General features: G+C 36.3%; 1 protein-coding gene and 1 non-coding gene across 14 annotated transcripts in view; both read right to left on the bottom strand.

The window, feature by feature from the left end:
- RPGR (retinitis pigmentosa GTPase regulator) overlaps positions 1-26,161 on the bottom strand; it is a 60,085-nt gene that overhangs the window by 29,477 nt on the left and 4,447 nt on the right. For 7 of the 13 annotated variants that reach the window (XM_055267887.2, XM_055267882.2, XM_055267881.2 and 4 more), the window contains exons 3-10: positions 25,829-25,921; positions 23,989-24,051; positions 21,759-21,917; positions 20,249-20,398; positions 13,225-13,383; positions 6,753-6,908; positions 3,372-3,496; positions 1,086-1,271 (exon numbers count right to left, since the gene is read on the bottom strand). In XM_055267887.2, the coding sequence (XP_055123862.1) occupies positions 1,086-1,271; positions 3,372-3,496; positions 6,753-6,908; positions 13,225-13,383; positions 20,249-20,398; positions 21,759-21,917; positions 23,989-24,051; positions 25,829-25,921 (1,091 nt within the window). The remainder of the gene's footprint in view (positions 1-1,085; positions 1,272-3,371; positions 3,497-6,752; positions 6,909-13,224; positions 13,384-20,248; positions 20,399-21,758; positions 21,918-23,988; positions 24,052-25,828; positions 25,922-26,161) is intronic. The other 6 variants (XM_055267883.2, XM_055267889.2, XM_063634336.1 and 3 more) reach the window with 3 other exon arrangements.
- LOC129476578 (small nucleolar RNA SNORA31) lies at positions 10,718-10,847 on the bottom strand. The gene has a single exon (XR_008655006.1). It is a non-coding gene; the product is annotated as a small nucleolar RNA SNORA31 (small nucleolar RNA).

The raw sequence follows: 26,161 nt of genomic DNA on the forward strand, positions 1-26,161 counted from the left end.
AACATGTTTTGAAACTTATAGTAATTTTCAAAAAAGGAATGTCACCTTCAAAAATTATTTGCCATTTACTTTAAAAAACATATATGTCATTGGGGCCGGGCTTGGTGGCTCACGCCTGTAATCCCAGCACATTGGGAGGCCGAGGCTGGTGGATCACTTGAGGTCAGGAGTTCGAGACCAGCCTGGCCAGCATGGTGAAACCCCGTCTCTCCTAAAAATACAAAAAAATTAGCCGGGCATGGTGGCGCATGCCTGTAGTCCCAGCTACTTGGGAGGCTGAGGCAGGAGAATTGCTTGAACCTAGGAGGTGGAGGTTGCAGTGAGCCAAGATTGCACCACTGCACCCCAGCCTGGGTGACAGAGTGAGACTCTGTCTCAAAAAAACAAACAAACAAACAAAAACAAAAAAAACCCACATATATATGTCATTGGAACAATAATTTTAAAACACAGAAAGAATATCTCTAAATTTAATTAAGAGAGAATATTTCCTCTCTCTAATTGAAGTCCTTATTCCTTTGTTTTCCCATTTCATTGTTCATAGTGTATAACCTCCCACTGCTTATGAGGCTTAACTAAAAGACAAAAGAATGTAGCATTATATGAGATAATTAAGTTCTACAGATTTCTGAACAACATAACATTGTGCCTATAGTCAACAATACTGTATTGCACACTTAAAAATCTGTTAAGTGGGTATATTTGTTGTATTTTTACTACCATAATAAAAAAAAAAGCATATAACAAAGTGAAAGTCAGTCCACATGCAGTTGAAAAAACAATTCAGCATTCAATGTGAGGTGATAAAATAGGACTATAAAAGGGTGCTTTTATAGCACCATTGTCTATATGCAAAAGTTTTCTATAATTTAAATTTTCTAATTTGTGTCTTTAAAAAAAGCATTAAGCTTTTCTGAATTTTTCTGAATTAACTCTAAAAGTTTGTTAGCACTCAACTCTAATAATTTTATTTAGCAAATTTATCTGAGAAGACCTTTTGATTTAAAAGGAAAACAGATTTTTTTCATCTAGTTTTCTTTGCAGTGCTAGATAATACTATTATACAGAATAGGCCACAACTGTACCCTCTCTCTTCGCCGCATACGTGCTGATAGAGTTCTCTGCAGTACATTTCCTGAGGTTAAACTGCTATACGGCAGAAAAGTCGCCACAGATAAGCAAGTATCATTTATTTCATCGAATTCAATTTCTTTTGCCACACCACGACGAGGAGCAGCAAAAACTACCATGTGACATCCACCACAAGCAACCTGCAGCATAAATCCACAGAAAAACTAATCAACATTGGCTTCAAACACAAATGAGTTTTTAACAGTTATCAGCTATAAGACATTTATTTAGTGGTAGGCTTCCTAGACAAACTGACTTGGTGAATCTCTGTCTATACGTATGTGTGTGCACAATGAGAATGTGTATACAATATGTATACAATATGTACACAATTACCATACATATTTTTTAAACATTGTGATTGAAAATTAGAACAAGTTTAATCCACCATTTTACTTTCAATTTAAAACAATATAGAGAAAAAAATACTTGGCAAATTACATTTCTCCTTACAGTTAGAAAATGTTGTATTTTAATCTGGGAAGAACACTAAAAATGTGAAAAATTACTCAGAGAAGTTCTACTAGAAGATTTTTTTTAAAGTATAAATCAGTCTCTTGGGCTAATTATGTCTCTAAGCCTTCTTTATATGAACATTTTCTAAGTTTAATGCTTAAAAGTCCTTAGAGGAAAATAAATGCAAGTATGCGTGATTACTTGGGTGATGACGGAACAATAAAAAATGAAATCAGCATTCAAAGAATTTTGAGAAATAAATCATTTTCAAGAAAATGCTGAAAAAAAAAAAAAAACACCTATAGTGCAGTATTTCCCGTACATAGGTTCTAGATACTTTATGTTCTATTTTTCCTTCATAATACTTTAAAATTTAAAATTTATATATATTTTTGTATATCCCTTTTAAAAATTATAAGACTGTAATGAATAAGTCCTCAATGAATGAGATCCTGGTTATTTCGTTCATCACTGTATACAATACTTCGTATTTTTTTTTTTTTTTTTTGAGATGGAGTTTTACTCTTGTTGCCCAGGCTGGAGTGCAATGGCACAATCTCAGCTCACTGCAACCTCCGCCTCCCGGATTCAAGCAATTATTTTGCCTCAGGATCCCGAGAAACTGGGATTACAGGCACCTGCCACCACGCCCAGCTAATTTTTGTATTTTTAGTAGAGATGGGGTTTCACCATGTTAGCCAGGCTGGTCTTGAACTCCTGACCTCAGTTAATCTGCACGCCTCGGCCTCCCAAAGTGCTGGGATTACAGGCGTGAGCCACCACGGCCGACCAGTACTTTGTATTTCTTATACTTAGCACACTACCTTACCCATAGTAGGCTTTCATTAAATGACTGTCAAATCAATAAATCAAAGTGTTCCATATTATGAGACACTGAGTCTTTGGAGGACAAATTTCAGTATTATCATCAAGTAAATAGAATTTCCAAAAGTCTAAACTTAACTGGCAAAAATATTAAGAAACAATAGAGGTATGATGTGTGACGGTGATGTGACACTGAAATAATACATCCTTAACCTAAGAAAATTTAGCCAAAAAACCATATCTTCAAAACTCCTTATTTTTTATTTTTTTTGAGACAGAGTCTCACTGTCACCTGGGCTGGAGTGCAGTGACACGATCTCAGCTCACTGCAACCTCCACCTTCTGGGTTCAAGCAATTCTCATGCCTCAGCCTCCCGAGTAGTTGGGATTACAGGCGTGTGCCACCATACCTGGCTAATTTTTGTATTTTCATTAGCGACAGGGTTTCACCATGTTGGCCAGTCTGTTCTTAAACTCCCGATCTCAGGTGATCCGCCCACTTTGGCCTCCCAAAGTGCTGGGATTACAGGAGTGAGCCACCGTGCCCTGCCAAAACTCTTTATTATCAGACTTTCTGTTGTGCAGGATTTGAGAGTCTAACATTTAATTCAGCAAATATTTATTAAAGACTACTGTGAGCAAGGTACTCTGCTGGGTGCTACACAAGATACAAAGCTTGTGGGCATGGCACAGTTCCAGCTTTCAACAGATATATGAGAACGAAGCAGAAGAGACAAGATTTCAGCAAAAAGGAAGATGCTAAAGGAGGAAAATTAGGAGCAACATATTTTCTGAGTGGCATAATGTCTGACATTTGGCTTTTAGGAAACAAGTATATTTATTAGATATATATAAGATACTCTTCCATACAAACATAAAATTACTTATTTTCTATGAAATACTGAAAGACTCAAATATAGTAATATGAAAATATAAACAGGGAAATGTGATGCCCTTACCAATTTAACTATAAACCTCGAAAAATTAGAGCACAAAGTAGGAATGAAGTGATTGGTAAAATTCTCCAGTCCAAGTCCTAATTTTCCGTGGCGACCATCTCCAAAAGTATACATAAGGCCGATATCTAAAATGCAAAAATAATGAAGAGAATTATAAAAGTGTTACTTGTATGGATCTATTTGTAAACAGATAAACATGTTAACTCATACTGCAATTATAATTATCCCCCTCAAATTCTGCATTGAATTTACTCTATTGATCTTTCCACACTCTCTATGGTCTCTGTGGTCCTGCGTGTAACATCAGGCAATAAATATTCTGAGAATAAATCAATTAACCTTGGTGGTTTGTGAAGTTGATGACCCGTCACACAAGGCACTGTGTGGAGTAGCAGCAATACAGCATGAGAATTTGAGATACACATCATATATTTCAAGGGAAGGAGAAGGAGATGTTTGTATTCTGACCCCTACATCCCAACACAGTCTATTTTCCTTTTCCCTGAGGTCATTGATAGATCAGAGTTTCTCAACCTTGGCATTATTGACATTTGGGGCCAGATAATTCATGGTCGTGTGGGTCTGTCCTGTGCACTGTAGGATGTTCAGCAGCATCCTTGGCCTCTACCCACTAAATGCCAGTAGGACAACTCCTTTCTGCAGTCATGATCATTAAAAAACGTCTCCAAACGTTGTCATGTGACTTGGGGAGTGGGGGATGCACAAAATCTCTACTACTGGCTTAGCTTAACTAATCTGACTCCTGGGCTGTGGAATACTGTCGAAGTAAATGCCATAAGCCAAAAATGCTAACTAATTCCTATACCAAAACCTGGGTCCCCTCTGAAACTGGGCCCACAATGATGATGAGTAATCTTGTCACTTCTCGCCAGTTAGCCCTTTTGCTTACTGCCATGGCAGCTATTACGAACCTTCACACTCCTTTCTTCAAGCCGCTCCATCTCAACTGGGGTAAGTGCCAGGGAAGCAGAAGTAAGGGGTGTTAATATGGTTCAAAGGAGGGGAATTTTCCTCTAGTCTGGGGATTAGGAAAGGCTTTCAAAGGGAAACCTAAAGGATAAGTAGGGATTAGCTGCATGAAGAAGGGAGCAAAGAATCTTCCAGGCACAGTCAGCAGTACATAGAAAGCCTCTGAATCAAGAGCAAACGTGGCTCGGGCAAGAAGCTGAAAGGTAACTAATATGCCTGAAGCACTAAGGGGAGAGTGGTAGGAGATGAGTCTGAAGAGGTGAAAAGGGACTACACAGAGTGTCCTATTAGTTCAGATGAAGGATTTTTCAAGTTTTATCTTAAAGACATTAAGAAGGAAAATGAATGGTTTTAAGCTGGGAAACAATTGGGTCACCTTTGGGGACTTCTGGTTTAAGATGGCAAAGTGACTGCATACTAAGCAAATCCAAGAGAACTGACTGAAAAATCATTAGAAAGAATAATATAATTCAGTAAGGTGGCAAGTATAAAAATCAATTTACAAAAATAAGTAGATTCCCTGTAAATATGTAAGTAAGTGATATTCAGCGTTTGGACTCTTTAGACTATTTTTTTTTTTTTTTTTGAGATGGAGTCTCGCTCTGTCACCCAAGCTAGAATGCAGTGGTGCGATCTCGGCTCACTGCAACCTCTGCCTCCTGGGTTCAAGTGATTCTCCTGCCTCAGCCTCCTCAATAGCTGGGATTACAGGCACGCACTGCCACGCTGGCTATTTTTGAATATAGTAGAGATGGGGTTTCACCATGTTGACCAAGCTGTAGACTCTTACAATTCTTACTATTAAGTATTTATGTCCTTCTTTTATATATACTCCTTATCACCTTTATCCCTTCTTCCTCCTTCTTTTCAACCTGATTTCTTTACCCAAATGTTTTTTCAGGTTTACCTTTTAAATTTGATTGTCTTTTGCCTGAAAATATAAACCCCGATCCAAGCTGCCTGATGGCACTTTCAACCTCAGAGAGCTTTTAAAAATATGAGCCACTGGCTATAATGGGGAACTGGCAAGAGCTTGCAGATGACCCACTACATACTTCTCATTAGTCCTGGAGGAAAAAAAAAAAATTCCACACCACTTGCCCTCTAGGGATGATTGATGAACAAAAAGGCAAACAAAGTTAATGTTCAATTATTTGTGCTATAACTCTTTTTATCAGGAGTAAAGGTACTATGAAAATTTAACTAAATAATTGAATTGTATGTTAGATGACAGATTAAAAACAGTATGTATTTACTATCAGTGGAAGGTTAGAGTTGATGAAAAATGACAGTAAGGACAGATAAAGTGACATTAGGACCCTATAGTTAAGGGATACACAACAACTCTTAGTGGATGATGAATGAATAATACTTTTCATATTCTATATAATGCTATTTCATGATACGTTCTCAAGAACACTGATACTTGAGCATGGGCAGGTCATCCTCTCTGAAAGCTTCTTTGGGGAAGAAGAAACAGTGTATCTTGCATTTGCTGATTCCTAGTTTCCCTAGCCAGATACCATTAGATGAGCAGTAGTTTTTTCAGGAGCTTTTTCATAGCAGTAGCTTTTTCAGAAAGAAGGAAAAAAAGTAGAAATACTAGTACATGGATTATGCCAATATACTAGATGATTTCTGACTTTCCGCTGCTTCACTTCATATTTAGACAGAAATAGTGAAATTATACACCCTTTTGTCACAAAGCATTGAAAACTGTGGACTATATCAATTACCTACATATATGTGACTGAATCATTTAGGGGAGAATCTTTACTGAATCCTACATTATTAGCAGCACATAGTTTTGAGGCTGAGAAGTGGGCTCAAAGGAACATTTCCCTGCATGAAGGAGATACCACGGAGCGGAAGAAGGTATCCACTTAGTGGTCTCTGAGGGGCCCTTCTCCCTAACACATGGAAAGAGAAGGAAAGGAGTCATTCCTGAAAACGCCTCCAGGTGGCAAAAACATAAAAACTGACTTGGCCTGAATGCAGCTCTGTCAGACTGAATAGGAAGAATGTTTTAAAATAAGTTTTTGCTTGTGGGATTTTTCCTTTTGGCCTGAGCAGAGTTAAGAGCCTTCAAAATGATATAATTTCAAAAAGATTCCTGTTTTCTGACAAAGAATAATACTATGGTCTAACTTCTGACATCATCGGCCTATTGTGAGGTTCTAAATCTTTGGATCATTTACATTTATTCTAAATTGAATTAAAATAATAAAAAGGAGTTCACAACTTTATACTTTGGAATAGTAAACATGGAATTCCATTTTTCTCAGCCATTAATTCCTTTACTTAAGTTAGATACATTCATTTCAGATATAATTTATTTTGTAATAAAATATACCCAGCTCTATAAATATATAACAGAAATTCTAATCATACCTGTTATCAAAGCTGTGTGATTTTCTCCACAAGAAATATAACTTATTGTTTGATCCCTAATATTCTCAACGACTTTCGGTTCTGAAGTTTCAAAAAGAAAAGTACCAAGACCCAGCTGACCAAATTGTCCCAGCCCAAAGGTATACACAGCATTCTCTGAAAGGAAAGGGGCAAATAGAAGACAAGGATTATGGAAGCAGACACTGTTACCATCGTATCTGGAAAAATTGTCACATTCAACATTTTATAGTGAAGGTTAAGCGCCTCTGGGGGAAAAAAAACATTTAAGAATACTTAATATTGAAGTATAAATCTTTCAATGATGAAGGAAGAGAAAAATGAAGAGGTACATAAATATAAAAATTATGACGTGTATGATTTTATCTTTTATACATAACCACAGTTAGGTAAGTAACAGGTATGATACAAGGCACATAAGTCAGGGAACTACCTGAAACGTCCCCATAATTACATCGGCTCAAGAAGTACCAAATGTCGGCCGGTCGCAATGGCTCACGCCTGTAATCCCAGCACTCTGGGAGGCCAAAGTGGGTGGATTGCTTGAGGCCAGGTTCGAGACTGGCCTAGCCAACATGGTGAAACCCCATCTCTACTAAAATTACAAAAATTAGTTGGGCATGATGGCATGCATCTGTAATTCCAGCTACACAGGGAGGCTGAGGCACAAGAATCGCTTGAACCCAGGAGGCAGAGGTTGCAGTGGGCCAAGATTGCACCACTGCACTCCGGCCTGGGTGACAGAGCGACATTCCATCTCAAAAAATAAAAAAGAAAGTACCAACTGTCATTAAGCTAACTCACTACATCAAATAAAAAAGTGAATAGTGTCTCCTACAGAAAAACTTCTTCCTTTTAAAAGTAGTTTACGCATCACCTAAGGTCAGGAGTTGGAAAAGAGTCTAGCCAATGTGGTGAAACCCTGTCTCTACTAAAAATACAAAAATTAGCTGGGCATGGTGGCATACACCTGTAATCCCAGCTACTAGGGAGGCTGAGGCAGGAGAATCGCTTGATCCCAGGAGGTGGAGGTTGCAGTGAGCCAAGATCACGCCACTGCACTCCAGCCTGGGCAACAGAGCAAGACTCCACCTCAAAAATAAAATATAGAATAAAATTAAAATAAAATAAAAATAAAAATACAATACAATACAACAAAAGTAGTTTAATAATCTATTTTATAAAACCCAATTTCAGAGAATTGTCTTGAGAATTAAAACTGATAGTGCATATGCTAGATTTATTCACAAGTAAAGCTTCTTTACTAGGAAATGCAACTATAATAGGAGGGGAAAAGCTTTTCTTTATATTGATATTTTGAAGTGATTCCAAAGGACTTCCAGTAACTCAGTAAATATTATGTCGTATGTTTTCTAGAAATGAAAAAGTACAAAAACAGGATACATGAGTGGTGATGAAAGGGTCCTTTTAGAGACATCATGCTCCTGGCTGCTGCATTTGGAAGCGCAGTGCCGATTACATTAGTCACTTCTCCTTAGTACACTGAGTTTAGTACATTGAGTTTAGTACATTGAGTTTCTCCTATTACAGGAGGAAGGGCAAGAGCTTGTTATTCAGGCCAGAACCCAAACCTTCATTATTACTAGCTGTGGCAAGCAGGTGAGTTACTTAGATTCTCTGATGTTATAATCCCTATCTAATAGAGTTGCTGACAGGATTAAAAGAGAAAACATTCAGGCAGATTTGAAAGCATAATATGACACAGTGTTGTAAAGAACATTTTTCTAAAAAGTATCTAATCAACTCATTCTATCAATGAGGGTTACAAATGAAAACATAACTGTCTATTGTCATGTGGTTTTACAATTTTTTCTAATAAAAATGTTTGCTTCATAAATAAGACATATAGATATTACTCCTTAAAGAAAATATGCTGTATCAAAGATATGAAGCCATATTGAGGCAATGGCATATGCTTCATAAATAAGACATATAGATATTACTCCTTAAAGAAAATATGCTGTATCAAAGATATGAAGCCATATTGAGGCAATGGCAAAACAGATCTTTATTTTAATATTAAAAAACCATCTTAATAATTACTAATAATTAATAATCACATGGCATATTTCCAGTTCTAAATGTTCAGCTTAACAGTAGAATATTGGGTAAATTAAAGCAATTATCTATCTCTAGCTGACCAACAATTACTCTACATTTCTTAGGCTGTCTGATTTTAATTAGCCTGTGAAATGAGGCTGTTTAGGCAGTCTGAATCATGTTACAGAAGTTTTGTTCAGTATCCTGGTAGGTTCCCATTCAGGTGCTTGGATATTAGTGATGACAGCAGTTTCTATTTTATAAAAATGATCGAAGGCGCTCTTATTTAAGGACATTATATTTAACAACCAATAGAATTTTTGGCCATATCACCTTTGTGACATTTAACAACATAATTTAATGTTAATAAATACTACATTAGGATAAATAATGTAATATTTACATTAAATTACATTAGGATAAAACATTACATTAGGATAAAACATAAAATAATGTTAATAAATATTACATTAGGAAAATAGTTTGATCAGTTAGCTTCAGATTAATATTACTATAATTTCACAGAATATATTTGATTTCAGAACTAATAATTTGTCAACCTGTAGAAAACTTAAGTTTATCCAAACATAATCTGAGAAGTTAAGATAAATTCTCATTTGCCTCAGGACCCAGACTTCATTGTGAACCCTATCTCACAACTGGCATTTCTTGTGTGTTAGTAACTGCTGTGGATGACTTACAAAACTACAAATACAACTCTGCCTCACTTAGTGTGCCCCAAGTTCCAGCCTCAGACTTTTTCCACAGTGGTCCATGGTTTCCCTGATCCCAAGGAGAAACTATAATCACCCTATCACTACAACCAGTTTTATTTTCTAATCTATCATGGTCATGTGCAAATATTATGTTTTAAATAAATTCATCAGAAATGAACTAAATTGTTTTTAAAATAGTTTAATGAATGATCCTCTAATAGATTTTTAAGATAAGAGTCATAGACATATAGAAAAACAAGGCTGGGAAGGTCCTTCACAGAAACATCTAATCCAAGTGCTTTTCTTTAGTGAAAGAAATTGGAATTTCCTTCCCTAAGGTCTTACAAAATATTCCATAACTCTCTTAGCAATCCAGTTTAGTATTTAGTCACACTGATGATATACTCTTCAGGTCCATTTCTTCATCAGCTAGGACTAAATATTTTTAAAATTCTGCCTATACTGTGTTTCAGAACCAGGTTCCTCACCAGGGCTGGCTCATAATAAAGCTCTCACAGGTCCATGGAGAAATGTGAAAAACAGGCAAAGTAGTGAAATTTCCATACTTATACATTTATACAGTTTAAGGAGGTGTCCTTTATTATACAATTAAGAGTTTTTTATTTTGAAAATGTTCCTTATTTTTTTTTTTTTTTTTTTTTTTTTTGAGATGGAGTCTCGCTCTGTTGCCCAGGCTGGAGTGCAGTGGCGCAATCTCGGCTCACTACAAGCTCCACCTCCCGGGTTCACGCCATTCTCCTGCCTCAGCCTCTCCGAGTAGCTGGGACTACAGGCGCCCGCCACCACGCCCGGCTAATTTTTTGTATTTTTTAGTAGAGACGGGGTTTCACCGTGGTCTCGATCTCCTGACCTCGTGATCCGCCCGCCTCAGCCTCCCAAAGTGCTGGGATTACAAGCGTGAGCCACCGCGCCCGGCTGAAAATGTTCCTTATTTTATGATATGATAGTGCAGTCATTTTTTTCAATGCCCATATTTAAGCAAATGTGAATCGGAAGCTGACAACCATCTATTGGTTCTCATAATTTTTTAAACTCAAATTTTACATTATTCTCTGGATTGTAACACAAGCTCTTCACTATTTACAAAGTTATTTATGAACTGTGAAAATTATCTCTCCATGTTTTTTTCCCTGTATTACCAAGTTTTTCTCCTGTATTCCCCCATTCAATGTTGGCTGCCACAATCAGACAGGAAATGCAAGGACACTTCTTTCTTGCATCTGTAGTGGAAATCTTAGTGGCAAACAATAACTGTTCCAGGTCTGTCAAATAGATGCATCTCATAATTTAAAAAACTTTACTGGTGTGTGAGATCTGAAAGCTTGCAAAAATCTGGAGAGAGCAATCAATTTCTGGAAACATTATACTTAAGCTCAGAACAAAGTCCACAGAAAGTTAAATGTCTTTAAAACCACAAGAAAATATCATCCTTAAGTGCATTTATTTTAAATTAAGAATTTAAAATTAAGAATTAAGCTTTCATTAAAAGTATCATAGATTATCTTGTTGCTCACTTTATAGAAAAATATTTTATAATGAATGGTTGAAGACACTATTATTATACAATCAACATTTGTATCTGTTAAAATAACCCTGAATGACCTATTAAATTAATTCTTTCTATAATCTTTGTATAAACTAGAGAAAATATATAACACATAAAGTTGCATTTCTGCCTACAGAATGAATTTTCAGATACTGTGTAAAAATTAATTTCAAAGTTTAATTTTTAGAATATTTTCGAAATTATATAAAAATTCACTTTTTCAGCAGGAATTCAAAAAAAATCTTAAACCTCAGAATTATTTCCAAATTTAGAGTATACATTTCAAAAAAAATTATTTCTAACTTAGAAAAGATTCCATCTAGAAACTAAAGCTTAATAACCATGACTGGGGCTAGAACAGGAAGCTGAGGAAAAGTAACATCAGAGAAAAAAACATAAAGAAAAAATATTCTTCACTTACCTGGCAACATTAGGCATATCATCCTAGAATTGGATATTATTCAAAATTTGTCTACAATATTTCTAACTTTGGGCTACTAAAGATTAAGTGGTGACTTCATAAACTTAATTTTTTGTGCAAAAAATATAATAATAATTCACTACCTAATAGTATTATGTACATTACTCATCTAAAATAAATCTAATGTTGAAAGAATTTGAAAGCATCAATTTAGTAAACATATTAGCAAGTAGTGAGTATATTTCAATACAGTGATTAGAATCCTGAGAAATGACATGTCATAACAAATATGAAATTCAGATCCCAAAAGTAACATTACTATTAAGGTCCTAACTTTCTTTTATTATCTGTAATTTAAAACCATACCACTTTTTAATGAATTACTATAACAGAAAATACAACTACAAAGAAATCCCCAAGCAATACATTGTAAATATCACAAAGAAAAGAATTATCAATGACATGTAGAAAATAGCTTGAACAAAAAGCATCTCCAAAAGAAGGCATTTCAGGAAAAATGTCAATTTTAGATAAATATAGAAAACATACACACGAGAAAAATTGTCCCTGAAAATGAGCTAAAAATAATGTAATATGTTGCCATTAAAAATGTTAAGGTCAGGCCAGGTGTGGTGGCTCACGCCTGTAATCCCAGCACTTTGGGAGGCCGAGGCTGGTGAATCACCTGAGGTCAGGAGTTCGAGACCAGCCTTGCCAACATGGCGAAACCCCATCTCTACTAAAAATACAAAAATTAGCTGGGCGTGGTAGTGGGCACCTGTAATCCCAGCTACTCGGGAGGCTAAGGCAGGAGAATCGCTTGAACTCAGGAGGCAGAGGCTGCAGTGAGCCAAGATCAGGCCATTGCACTTCAGCCTACATGACAAGAGCAAAACTCTGTCTCAAAAAAAAAAAAGTTAAGGTCATGAAAATATAAATTACGTTAGCAGAAACAATTCAACAAGATTCATTTTCTTCTACTTAGAAAAAATATTCCATAGACCAGAAATGTATATTAAGTATAAGAATAAAGGGTGAGAATCTTTTTTGTTTTTTGCTTTTGTTTTTGTTTTGAGATGAGGTCTTCTCTGTTGCCCAGGCTTGAGTGCAGTGGGACAATCACAGCTCACCTCAACCTCAACCTCAGCCTCCCCTGGCTCAGGTGATCCTCCCACCTCAGCCTCCTGAATACCTGAGACCACACCCGGCTAATATTAGTAAAGATGGGGTTTCGTCATGTTGCTCAGGCTGGTCTCGAACTCCTGGGCTCAAGAGATCTGCCTGCCTTGGCCTCCCAAAATGCTAGGATTACAGGTGTCAGCCATTGCACCAGGCCCAAAAAGTGAGAATCTTAATGGAAAGAGATGCAAAGGCCACCTGACACGAGGTATCTAAGAGTCAAACTCATAGAGGTTAAGAACAGAATAGTGGTCGCCAGGAACAGAGGGGAGGCGGGAAAGACGAGTTGCCGTACAGTGGGCGTGAAGTTTCAGTTACTCAAGGTAAGTTTCAGAGATCTGCTGTACAATGGTTGTGCCTATACATAAAAATACTGTATTATACACTTAAAAATCTATTAAGAAGGTAGTTCTCATAGTATTCTTACCGCAATAAAAAGAAATGAACATTAAAAAAATTTCATTACCCACCATAGAACGTAGGGAACAGAACAGTGGACTCCACACATACCCGTGAGAACCACAGTATGCTCTCCGCCACAAGCTACTTGGATCACCTTCTCAGGAATTTCAGACACCAGCTGGGGTGTTCTGTGATTGCCCAGCAGCTGATTGGGAAGACCTAACTTCCCATTCTCAGGTTCTCCAAACACGTATAGCTCACCATCTGCTATTGAAGGAAAAGTATAGTGATTAGTGATGACATACATATGAACAAAAAGCTGGTCTTACCTTCAAAAAAAAAGTTTTGACAAGGATAACTTAATACATTTGACCTTTCTTGAGATATTTTTACTGTATGATAAGGAAATAAAGCTAGATTTTCTTTTCCCCTTGATTATTTTAATCCAGTAATTTTCATGAAAAATTACTGACTACCACTACTAATAAACTAGAAAATTACTTCAGTGCTTTCACAAAACTGAAGAATATCTTGTGTCTTTTACTTACTTAAAGCTCCCATAAAAACATGAATTTTTTCTTGCTCCCTATGGTATCCCCAAAATCTAGCAGTGTCTAGAACAAGCACTTAATATTTGTGGAATAAATGAATGAATAATTGCTTTATATGAAATTGGTTTTAGAAAACTCACTTATGTGTGCAGTAAATATGTTAAGTAAATCTTAAGATAGCAGATTTTACCCATTTAGATGGCACTTCCTCCAAAGACTCTTACCAAGGAGTTCCTGACACTTAATCACTGCCCTGTCCATACTAATGCTATTAATTTGCTTCTTTATTACATTTATCACACTGTATTATGACTGCAAACTTCTTGAAAGCAAGAACTTTCTTACTCATTTCTATGCAATTAACCGAGTTCTATAAAGTAGAATTTAAAAACCTTGTGTAAGTGTATCATCCAATCTCAAGAATGACATGGAACATATCACCATTGGTATGAGCAAAGAGACAACAGAGCAGATCTGCTTGCTTATTCTTTGCAAGTCTCTGAGAGAACCATGATTGATCCTTGCCCAACCCCTGAGAAGGTGGCCCCTGGAGTGTTCTTTATGTGAATGATTAATGATTTTGTTATACACACCAGAGCAATGAACTATGCCAGATTAGGTTTGTCAGGGCTGCTTGCACAAACATCAACATTGATGATGTGCACCTGGCTTCGTTATTGAGGGTCCTGAGTTTCAGCTGCTGTGGCCAGTTGCTAGCAGGAGGTGCCTACGTGACCAGCCCCCTAAATCCCCTAGAAGCAACAGAATGGGCTTCCCTGGGCAGAGACACTCCACACATGTCCCCGTAGTTCACTGCTAAGAAGAAAACATGCCCTGTGTGGTTTCCTAAGAGAAAGTACTAGGAAGCCCAAGCTTGACTTCTCTGGACTCCACTGCAGATGCTTATCTTTTTCCCACTTTTTCTTTTTGCTTTGTATCCTTTGCTGTAATAAATCTTATTCATAAGTATAATTTGCTATTGAAGACTGTGAGTCCTTCTAGAAAATCACAGAACTTCGGGAAGGTGTGGGACAGCCAATGCACAAGATATGCACCACTTAGAACTTGCTCAAATACTGTAAACACAGCTATATTGATTTTCTGAATTGATCTGCACAGAAAATGAAGTTTTATGGACCACAGTTTTCTATGAAGTATTTAGTAAACACTGGCACAAAAGTGGTGCCCAGTAAGTTAGCACCCTTCTGTTTTCCCATGCTTGTTGCCTCCCATAGGAAACTGGTTCCTAAGTCCTGATGAGTCTCTCTCCATTTCTGTCTATAGATTCCTGATTCCCTTTACACCTTAACATGAATTTTCACCTGGATCAAGTTTTCCAAATGTCTTTCCTACCTCTAGTCTAATATACCCACACAATATCAGATGTATCTTCCAAAAACAAGGCTCTAATTATGACACTTCCAAATAAAAAAAAAATATATGTATCAAGTATAAATTGCAGACTGTTACAAGAGACCTTCCATATTAGGTTCCCGGACTACTAACCAGTCATGTTTTTCTATCTACTTCCCAACCTGATGACTCTCTTTTGAGTCACATCCTCCCTTGAGAATTTGATGACAGCTCTATAAAAAAAAGTACATATCCCAGCAGGGTGTGATGGCTCATGCCTGTAATCCCAGCAGTTTGGGAGGCCGAGGCTGGTGGATGGCTTGAGCCTAGGAGTTTGAAACCAGTCTGGGCAACATGATAAAACCCAGTCTCTACAAAAAATACAAAAATTAGCCGGGTGTGGTGGCAAGCATCCTTGTCCCAGCTACTCAGGGGAATGAGGTGGGAGGATCACTTGAGCCCAGAAGGTCTAGGCTACAGTGAGCCGTGATTATGCTACTGCACTCCAGCCTGGGCAACAGAGTGAGACCTGGCTCAAAAAAAAAAAAAAATGCACCTACCAAATTTAGCATATCATTTCAGGGGTTCACATTCCTTTAGGATCCATGATCCCTAACCTCTAAACAAACAACCTCTAAACAAACTCAACTATGCAATAATCTCCAAATACATGATTTACTTTTCTGTCTCTATATCTCTGCACGTTTTTGTCTCTGCCTGGATTGTTCTTCCCTCATCTCTGTCTCTCTCAGAGTTGTTTCCATCTTTCATGGTTAATCTCAAATACCACCCTTTCTCTGAAATATGTCCTGACACCCCTAACAAGAAATAATATTTTTTCTTTCTTGATCTCATGTAAGACTCTGCTATCAAATGTCTTATGTTACCAATCATGGTCTGCTGTGTATTGCAGTTATTGGTCTAGCACAGTAGCAAAAAGTATGTGCTACAGAGTCAGACTGCCTTGTCTGCATCTGGATTCTGCCACTTACTGAGTCATACTGAGCAAGTTGTTCAATCGCTGGGCCTGTAACATGGGGATAAAAGTGCCTATGTGATAGGGTTGTTTCATAGGAATAACCGAATTAATGCATTCAAAGGCACATAGAACATATAATCAGTGCCTGGTCATTATTAGTTGCTACCACGTCCTCCTCTTCCTCTTGTATATGGAGAGAAACTACATGTTAGCAGAAGTTGTTCAGGCTTTTAGAACTGGAAGACTGGAGTTCGAATTCTGATTCTGCAACCCAATTGCAGCATCCACCTTGAATAAAATTGTGTTATAAACCTGCCTGCATATATGGAATCCGAGATACGACCACCTCTCTCCCAGAGTGGTTGAGAGATTAAATGAAATATATTTGTACTTGAAAATGCTTTGTACATGGAAAAACTATACATCCTATAGTTTGACTGTAAACTCCAGAAGGGCAGGTACTACATTTTAATCAACTTGGTATTATAAGAAATATCATTTAAAATGACTTTTACATAGTAAGTTGCTGAAGTTTCTCACAGTGTCAACTTTTTAAAGTAAAATGTTTTACCTATAAAGCACGGGTGTCCAATCTTTTGGCTTCCCTGGGCCACATTGGAAGAACTGTCTTCGGTCACACATAAAATACACTAACACTAACGATAGCTGATGAGCTAAAAAAAGAAAAGGTCTGTGCATAAATCTCATGTTTTAAGAAGGGTTACAATTTGTGTTGGGCGGCATTCTAAGCCATCCTGGGCTGCGGGCTGGACGAGCTTGCTATAAAGGGTTAGAAAAGATATTTCCTGTAGCTATCAGTAGGACCTTCCTTAAAGGGGAAGGTGAGTGCTTTTAATCCATATAAAATGTTTTATTTAATTCCAAGGTCTTTTTATTATTTATATATAAAAAATAAAATAACATTTATCATGAAGAATAGATCATTTCATGTCAATTATATCTACTTCACTTAGGCTTATTAATTTTTATAAAATCTGGATTCCTCAAACTATCTACCTGGCTCTGACAGCTACCTTCCCCAGGATTCTGATCTTACGCACACTGCCAAGTCTCTATTCTCCAGTCTCTGAAGATTGCTCCACAAATTCCTGCCCCCAGTTCCCATGACCCCTACTCATTTACTTATATCCCCTATTGTACTACACCTAATTCAGTGAATCATTGGGTGAAATGCTCAGACCCAACCATTAACATATCAGATGAAAAGACACAGAAATCAGGGATAATATCTGAAAACTCCATAGATTTTATTTATCTATAATATCTAAAAATTGAATATTTTATATAATTTATAATATGAACTTGAATTGAGAACATGAATTTAAAACACGAACATGAGCATTTAAACATACTAGTAGGTGAAAAATCTGTAGGAAGTCTTAAACATAACTATCTTAGTAATATGTTCTGTATTTTTATTAGGAAATAAACTATTCTGTTTGGAGGTTCCTCAAAAAACTAAAAACAGAGTTACCATATGATCCAGCAATCCCACTGCTGGGTATATACCCAAAAGAAGAGAAACCAGTATATTAAAGAGATATCTGCATTCCCATGTTTGTTGCAGCACTGTTCACAATAGCCAAGATTTAGAAGCAACCTAAGTGTTCATCAATAGATGACTGAATAAAGAAAATGTGGGGCCAGACGCGGTGGCTCACACCTGTAATCCCAGCACTTTGGGAAGCCAAGGTGGGTGGATTACCTGAGGTCAGAAGTTCAAGACCAGCCTGACCAACACGGTGAAACCCTGTCGCTATTAAAAATACAAAAAAAATAGCTGGGCATGATGGTGGGCGCCTGTAATCCCAGCTACTCAGGAGGCTGAGGCAAGAGAATCGCTTGAACTCGGGAGGCAGAGGTTGCAGTGAGCCGGGATTGCACTACTGTACTCCAGCCTGGGCAACAGAGCAAGACTCTGTCTCAAAAAAAAGAAAAAATGTGGTACTTATGCACAATAGAGTACTATTCAGCCATGAAAAAGAATGAGATCCAGTCATTTGCAATGATGTGGATGGAACTGGAAGTCATTATGTTAAATGAAATAAAACAGGCACAGAAAGACATACACCGCATGTTCTCACTTATTTGTGGGATGTAAAAATCAAAACAAACTCATGGAAATAAAGAGTAGAAGGATTGTTACCAAAGGCTAGAAAGGGTAGTGGGGTGTGTGTAGGAGGGAGGTTAATGGGTCCAAAAATTAGAAATAATAATTTCTAGTATTTGATAGCACAACAGGATGATTACAATCAAAATAACTGCATATTTTAAAATAACTAAGAGAGTATCATTGGATTGTTTGTAACACAAAGGATAAATGCTTGAGGGGATGGATACCCCATTCTCCATGATGTGATTATTGCCCATCACATGCCTGTATAAAAACATCTCAGGTATTCCATATATATAGTACCCACTATACATATATATAGTACCCACTATACATATATATAGTACCCACTATACATATATATATAGTACCCACTATACATATATATATAGTACCCACTATACATATATATAGTACCCACTATACATATATATATAGTACCCACTATACATATATATAGTACCCACTATACATATATATAGTACCCACTATACATATATATAGTACCCACTATACATATATATATAGTACCCACTATACATATATATATAGTACCCACTATACATATATATAGTACCCACTATACATATATATAGTACCCACTATACATATATATATAGTACCCACTATACATATATATATAGTACCCACTATACATATATATAGTACCCACTATACATATATATAGTACCCACTATATATTATATACCCACAAATATTAAAAATTAAAAATAATCCATTTTTTCTGATCTACAAATTCAACATACAAAGAGAAAAAAATAATGCTTTTCTATATAACATTTTCCTCTATCATGAAATACATATTAATTTAGTAAACATATTATTTATGTTTGAGTTATTTCTAAAATTTATAAAAAGTTGCTTTAAGTGATTAAAGTCATAAAATAATGGCTAGTGTGAAAATTACTGACAGTTCATATCAGCTGATGAAAATGAATCTCAGCAAAATGCTTAGTATAAAAGTTCATTTTGTGTACAAACCTGTGAATATGCTAAAAAACATTCCATTGTACACCTTAAATGGGTGAATTGTAGGGTATGTGAATTATATCTCAATAAAGCTGAGTTTTTTTTAATTAAAAAAAGGCTTAAAAACAAACCAAAAAAAAGCTCAATGTAATGCCTGTTGGTTAAGATGAACTATTCCACTTGTTCACCTAATGGCTAATGCAGAGTTCATTCACACAATACATTCAGGCAGTTTTCTTAAAGCCCAAATATAATACAATGCTTTTACTTGGTATTTTTGTTGTTTGGTTGGCTTATTTTCCCATTTGTGTTTTTGTTTCATGAACAAAGCAAGTACAGACTATACCAACTCCAGGAGCCAAAAGTTGCCAATAAGTTGGTAGGTAGTGTTGCCTCAAGGAATGCAATGAATTCCTCATTTATTCACTTTCTCCCTCATTCAATAATATTTATTGATTATCAGTTTGTTCAAGACACCAGGGATGCAGTGGTGAAAAATACTGACAAAGTCAGGTTTACTCTCTCTTGGTATCATGCTGCTACCAATTCATTGGTTAACTTTAGGGGGCACTGAAATGAGTGAATTACCACTTTTTAACCCTGAGCCTGTGGTATATGGAATAAAGAGTAAATGTATAAAATAAATATTTAAAGATTTGTCTAAGAGGGTCCATAAACTATTTCCTCTTGGTGTTTTTACTGTTAAAAAATCCCACCAATTAGATGGAAAGTCATAATCACACTTCCTCTATTATTACTAGTATAGATATAGACTATAACAGCTAGAGCCCAACGTTTCAAATATTTTAACTAAGAAAAGGTTGCCAGTGGGTCCAGGAAAGGGAGAAGTTGGGAATGCTGAGAAAGTCCCACCAAAGGAAACCATATCCCATGCTGAGCTCTCTATATTCACCTAAAAAGTGATCATGTCAGGCAGAGTTTGAAATTATGAACTCTTATTATATAAATGGGGAAATGCTGCGACCTAAAACAGACCAAAATAATTTCATTACATGGACAACCATGGCATTATTTCTATAGAACCAGAGAATATATCATTTCATTATTAATTTAATAACAACACAGAAGTGGGAGATAACATGATGACTTCAAAATATGTCTTACTTGTTACAAAAGCTGAATGGTAATATCCACAAGAGATCCAGGAGACAGGTTTCCCAATGGTCACTTGCTGAGGGACACAGACATTAGTTACATTTTTTAAACCAATTTGTCCTTCGGAATTGTCACCCCACGTAAAAAGTCTTCCATCCTCTATAAAGAAAAATAAAAAGGGGAGAAAAGGTTTTAAAAGGTAGCCAGGCTCTGAAGCTATTATACTTCCAAAAGACCATTTATTTTATAGTTCATAAAAATTATGTATCCTAACAATAAAGTACTATTAAGACATTTACACCAGCTAGCTACTTAAGAGTTCAATTTATATTGTGAAATGCTTCTATAATGATAAAGAACACAGAATAGCCTGATTGCAAATCACTTAAGTTCTGGCCATATTTTTATCTCCATAGCAAAGACAGAATGCCCTTTCCTACAATCACCCTTTCCCATTCTAATATCTCTAAACAGAAATGTTCTCCTCCTTCCAAGCAGCCTACCTGCAACTGAACTGAAAACACAGGTCACATTAGACACCTGCAGGTCAAAAAAGCCTGGAAGACCTTGCTCTTGAGAGCACTGTGGAAATGATGTTTCGAAAAAAGAACAGAAGAAACATATTTCACTACATATTTTTTTCCTTATAATTGAAACCTGAAAACACAGAATCTAGCCTCAGAGAATGAAGATATAATAGCATGTATAGCATCTCAAAAATACGTAACTTATATAATTTCTGATAAGGGTTTTGATGCCAGAAAAAGTTAACCTAGGAAAAATATTTTAGAAAGGAATTATCAAGACTTATTTATTTATATATTTTAAATAATTTAAATTTTTGAAGCATTTTAATAATGCAAAACAAATAAATGAAAATAAGAGCTGAAAGAAGGATGTCAAAATGCTAACTTAAGGGCTGACAAAATCTAAAGGACTGAGCTTCAGAGACAACTCTGACTTTCCTGATAGAGTAAAACCGGATGTTACACAGTCTCCTGCTTGAAACAAAGCAGCTAACCAGCAGCTTCAGTGAGATCAAGCTGATCTTGGCTCCAAATTTTAAAGAAATGTCTCATATGGGCTTTTGGTAGGGAGGGCAGAGAGGTACAATGACCATTACAAACCACATTTTAACAACATATGCTGCAACAGATTTCTGTGGATGCTTCTGATAGCAACTTCAGTTAAAACTGCAAGCATAACTTTAAGAGCACACAACAAAAATAATATTTAAGAATATCTAAAGTAGTAGACAGACGGCATAGCTTAGAGCTTATTTGCCAATTACTTTTTAAATGTATATTTAAATAAGCACAAATAAGCATAAAATAAGCATAAATAAGCATAAAATTGCAGTATGTCAAGATTTAAAGTTATATTTTAAATGTTTCCTGAAAGCACATAGATAGTCGATGACAGAAAACTAAACAGCAATGCTCCGTCGGTTTACTGAGTTGGCATATATTGATCTACAGGAAAGGAATGTGTCCCAGACTGAAAAAGAAACAAGTCTCACCAGTTAGGGCAGCTGAAGTATTAGATCCAGCAGACAGCTGTTTAATCTTATGCTCGGATGTAAAAAAGCTAATTACATGAAAAGTGTTTCTTTCTTCAGTGTCACCAAGCCCCAGCTGTCCTTCATTATTTCCACCAGTTGCATATACATTGCCTCCTTCTGCACATGGAAAAGAAAACATCAATAGACTATAGAGTCCCCCTTTTTATGAGACAGGTCAGTGTATAGCAGCGATTTCCTCTATTAACAGTGAAGAAAGTTGAAAGCTATCACCATCCTATTATTTGGGAGACAACTTCATTTCATCGTCAAAATAAAGCAAAACAAGCAAGGCCACATATTTTTGTGAGATTTTAGAAATCAATCTAGAATGTAACTAGCAATTGAAATGAACAGAATGCATGGAACGTATTTATTTCTTGCTAATATAGCACTTTATTAATTCAGAGTAAAAACAAGGAAAGTCACTTCCAAACTAGTTTAAAATGCAAATCTATTTTAAAAGAGATGTGTCCATTAATTTTAACTTCTGTACCCATTAAAGCTAAGATATAATAGTACAAATAAGTAAAACGAGGCAAATCCAAGAAGAATCTAATTAGAAACATGATAATTCTATGTTGTATTTATTTTAACTTCCTAGCTAAATAGGAAGGCACCATAGCACTCTGTTTAGGAGGAAAGACTCCAGAGCCAGACTGCTTGGGTGCAAATTCTGGCTTACCACTTACCAAAGCTGTGGGACCTTGGGCAAGCCATAACCTCCATGTGCCTCATTTTCCTCATCTATAAAATGGGGATAATAATAGTACCTACTTCACAGAGTTGTTATGAAGATTGAATTAGTTGAGATTTGTAAAATTCTTAGAACAGCATCTGGCTCATTTAAAGTATGTAAAAATGCTTGTTAATTACTCTGTTAATTAAATAAAAAGTACATCAAGCCTAGATTATAAACATTTCCAGTAAGTTGTAAATTAATGAAGATTTTTAACACATAAATTAGTTATCTATGTCATAAATATATAAGTGAAGTTAGAGCCTTGCTAAATTATAGGGTGAAATGAGGGCAAAATCAGCCTGAATTAGTAAAAATTTTAAAGTTATTGTTATTTTTATTTTTTGTTTTTAGGAAAAGAGGAAACCTAATTGGGGAAACAAGACTAGCTTTCAAATGGAAAATACCTACAAGGTTACATGCAATTGGAGTGCACAATTTCACACACATGGAGCAAACCAGAGTTGGTGAGATGCTGAAATAATTCAAACAAATAAATGAACACAAAGTTGAACAGTCACAAAATGTTCCATGGAAGAAGTAACACTTAATGGGATCTCAAGAAATAATCTGAAAAGGCTAAGAGAAAGAGAAAAGGCACTTCAGAAAGGGCAAGGTATGGAGAGGTGGAGAGGAGCTGAGGCAGTGAAAACATCCTGAAGACAGAGTAAGTGGTGGTGGGGGAGGGGCGGGGCAAGGGGCAGGGGCAGGGGGAAGGTGGTAGGAAGTACTGCTCAGTGGTCAGGTCCTGGAGGTCTAATTGTTACAGCAGCATTTGCTGAAGATACTATCCTTTCTCTATTGAATTTCCTTGGCATCTTTGCCAAAAATCAAATGGGCATATACATATGGCTCTACTTGTAGACTCTATTCTGTTTCACTAATCTTTGTCTATCTTTTTGCCAATACCACAGTCTTGATTACAGTAGCTTTACAACAAGTCTTGAAATCAGGTAGTGCCAGTCCTCTAATTCTGTTATTTTTCAAAATTGTTTTGGCTCTTCTATGTCATTTGCTTTTCCATATAAACTTTAGAAGCACTTTGTTAATTTCTACAAAAACACACATACACACACACACATACAAAAGCTCGTATGGATTTTGATGGGAATTGTGCTCACTCACATCAACAGCCTTCTGGGTGCCTTTCACTCACCCTTAGTAAGGAAGAGAGAAGAGCAAGAACAGGAATAACCAGCCCTTAAGGTGGACACACAGGTTAGGAGATGCTGTCCCATGATATAATCCAAGAAAAGAAGCTTTTTCTTCAGCCATTTGACATTTATGTGTATATTTGCAAAGGCAAACGTGTACTAGCCATTGACATTTTAAAAAACCCTAATTTTACTGTTGCCAAAGTACAATCTCCATTAATTTTACAAAGCCACGTTACTGGAATGAGACCTCAGTTCTCAAAGTCAGGCAGGAAATCATACAGATTGAGCACTATACCTGTTGACACCAGGGTGTGGTTCCTTCCACAGGCAGCTAATTTCACTTTTTCAGGTTTTAGAGCTAAAAATATTTAAAAATGGGACAATTATTTCACAGCAATGAAAATGAACAGTAGTCCAGGACAAATGGTAACTAAGTGATGGAACCGAGATTTAATAGCAGGCTTGTCTGATTCCAAAGTCAATGTTCTTAACTAGCAAACCAGAGGCTTTCAGAACTGGTTGTGTGCCATCATAACCAGTGGAGCTTGGAATACAATATAGATATCTTAGCCCCATCCCTACGGAATCTGAGTCAGTGGGTCTGAAGTAGGGGCTAGGCATCTATATATATATAATTATAAACTCCACAGGTAGGCCGGGTGTGGTGGCTCACACCTATTATCCCAGCACTTTGGGAGGCCGAGACGGGCAGATGGCTTGAGCTCAGGAGTTCCAGACCAACCTGGGCAACATGGTGAAACCCCTTCTCTACAAAAAAATACAAAAATTAGCTGGGTGTGGTGGTGCATGCCTGTAGTTTCAGCTATTCGGGGAGGGGGTGCTGAGGTGGGAGGATGGTTGGAGCCCAGGAGGTCGAGGCTGCAGTAAGCAGAGATCACGCCACTGCACTCCAGCTTGGGTGACTGAGCAAGACCCAGTCTCAAAAAATAAAAAAAACAACTTCACAGGTAATTAATATGTGCTGAGACCCACTGTATTCTATTATGCTGCCTCCTCACCAATCTGATCCATTACCTAACCTGCCATCACCGTTATCAAGCTCACCTTCTACCATATTCAATGAAAAACCAAAAGACCAATACTGATAGGCATACACCTATGAATCAAAGTTGTTCATTCATTCATCTACATATTCAAAAAACATTTAAAGAACATCTCCTAAGTGCTTGGCATAGGGGCTGCAAAAAGATGACTAAGAAAGAATCCCTGGTCTCAAGGATCCCATAGTCTAAACAATCCTGTTAGCTTGTCTATTAGATAAGATATTTGAGAGTAAGGGTCATGGTCACCGTGACTATCCCCAAGTGTTTAGACTATGCTCAATAAACACTATTTGAATACGTGGAATACTTTAAAAGTTCCATAACAATTCCCATAAACAGCATTAATATGATAAGCTACACTGAAATTTTGAGCTGAAATTAAAATTTAGCCAGGAAGATAAAAAATACTGCTCTTATTACATCTCAAGGAATCTCCATCATCCTTTCAAGTTTAGCTGATGTTCACAGGTTATACCCAAACAGAGGTTTTGCATATAACATCCAGAAAGCTTTGTAAGGGTATATACATCTAATATTTTCTGGAATACTCCTGATTTTAAATATTTTATCTTGTTGTTCTTTTACACTAGTACTAATCAATCCCTAGTCTCGATGTTTCGTTTACTTCACCTAGTCACTATATAAAGCAGAATAAGTATGTTTTATAAAACCAGCAACTAAATAGAAGCACAATGTCCACAACTCTATTAAATGAGAAAAGCTCAAATTTCTAACATATGTTTGTTCTCTGTATATACAATAACAGTAATATGTAAGCAGTTTTACAAACAAGCAAAAAAAAAAAAAAAAGATGGGGGATGTTCAAATGCAATACTGTAAAATCATTACTTCCTTTGTGGTCCCTGGATTTAAAATCAATCTGATTTTTAGACCCTAACATATAAAAGCAGTTCTGAATATCATATAAAAGATAAGTTAAATGCTAATAATATTCAAGCAAATGTCAGAAAATAAAGAACTAAAGGCTTTATTATTTATGACATTAAAGAACTACACAGTCAACACAAAAATACTTTATACAGTTTGTGAAAAGATAAAAAGATCCCAAACCTTTGACACATGTTGGCTTGCTGACGGCTGACTTTGATCCTAATCCTAACTGACCCCAGTTGTTACTGCCAAACATGTAAAGTTTATTATTTCCTGGTGGGAGGGAAAAAGAAATAATCAATTGAAGCATTTTTCACATAATGTAAGATGAGGTCATCACAAAGCAATAAAAAGCTATACTTTTAAAATGTCACTGCTTTTCTGTGTTGAAATAAGTTACCTTGTTCATCTATGTATCATCAGTTTCTTTTAGGTGGAAAAGAGTTTCTGAAATTATACAGTAACAGGTTTTTTTTAATTATATTGAAATAGATTCATTCCAAGAAAGTTGTG

This window comes from Symphalangus syndactylus, chromosome X (genome assembly GCF_028878055.3).
Source record: "Symphalangus syndactylus isolate Jambi chromosome X, NHGRI_mSymSyn1-v2.1_pri, whole genome shotgun sequence".
Taxonomy (NCBI): Eukaryota; Metazoa; Chordata; class Mammalia; order Primates; family Hylobatidae; genus Symphalangus; species Symphalangus syndactylus.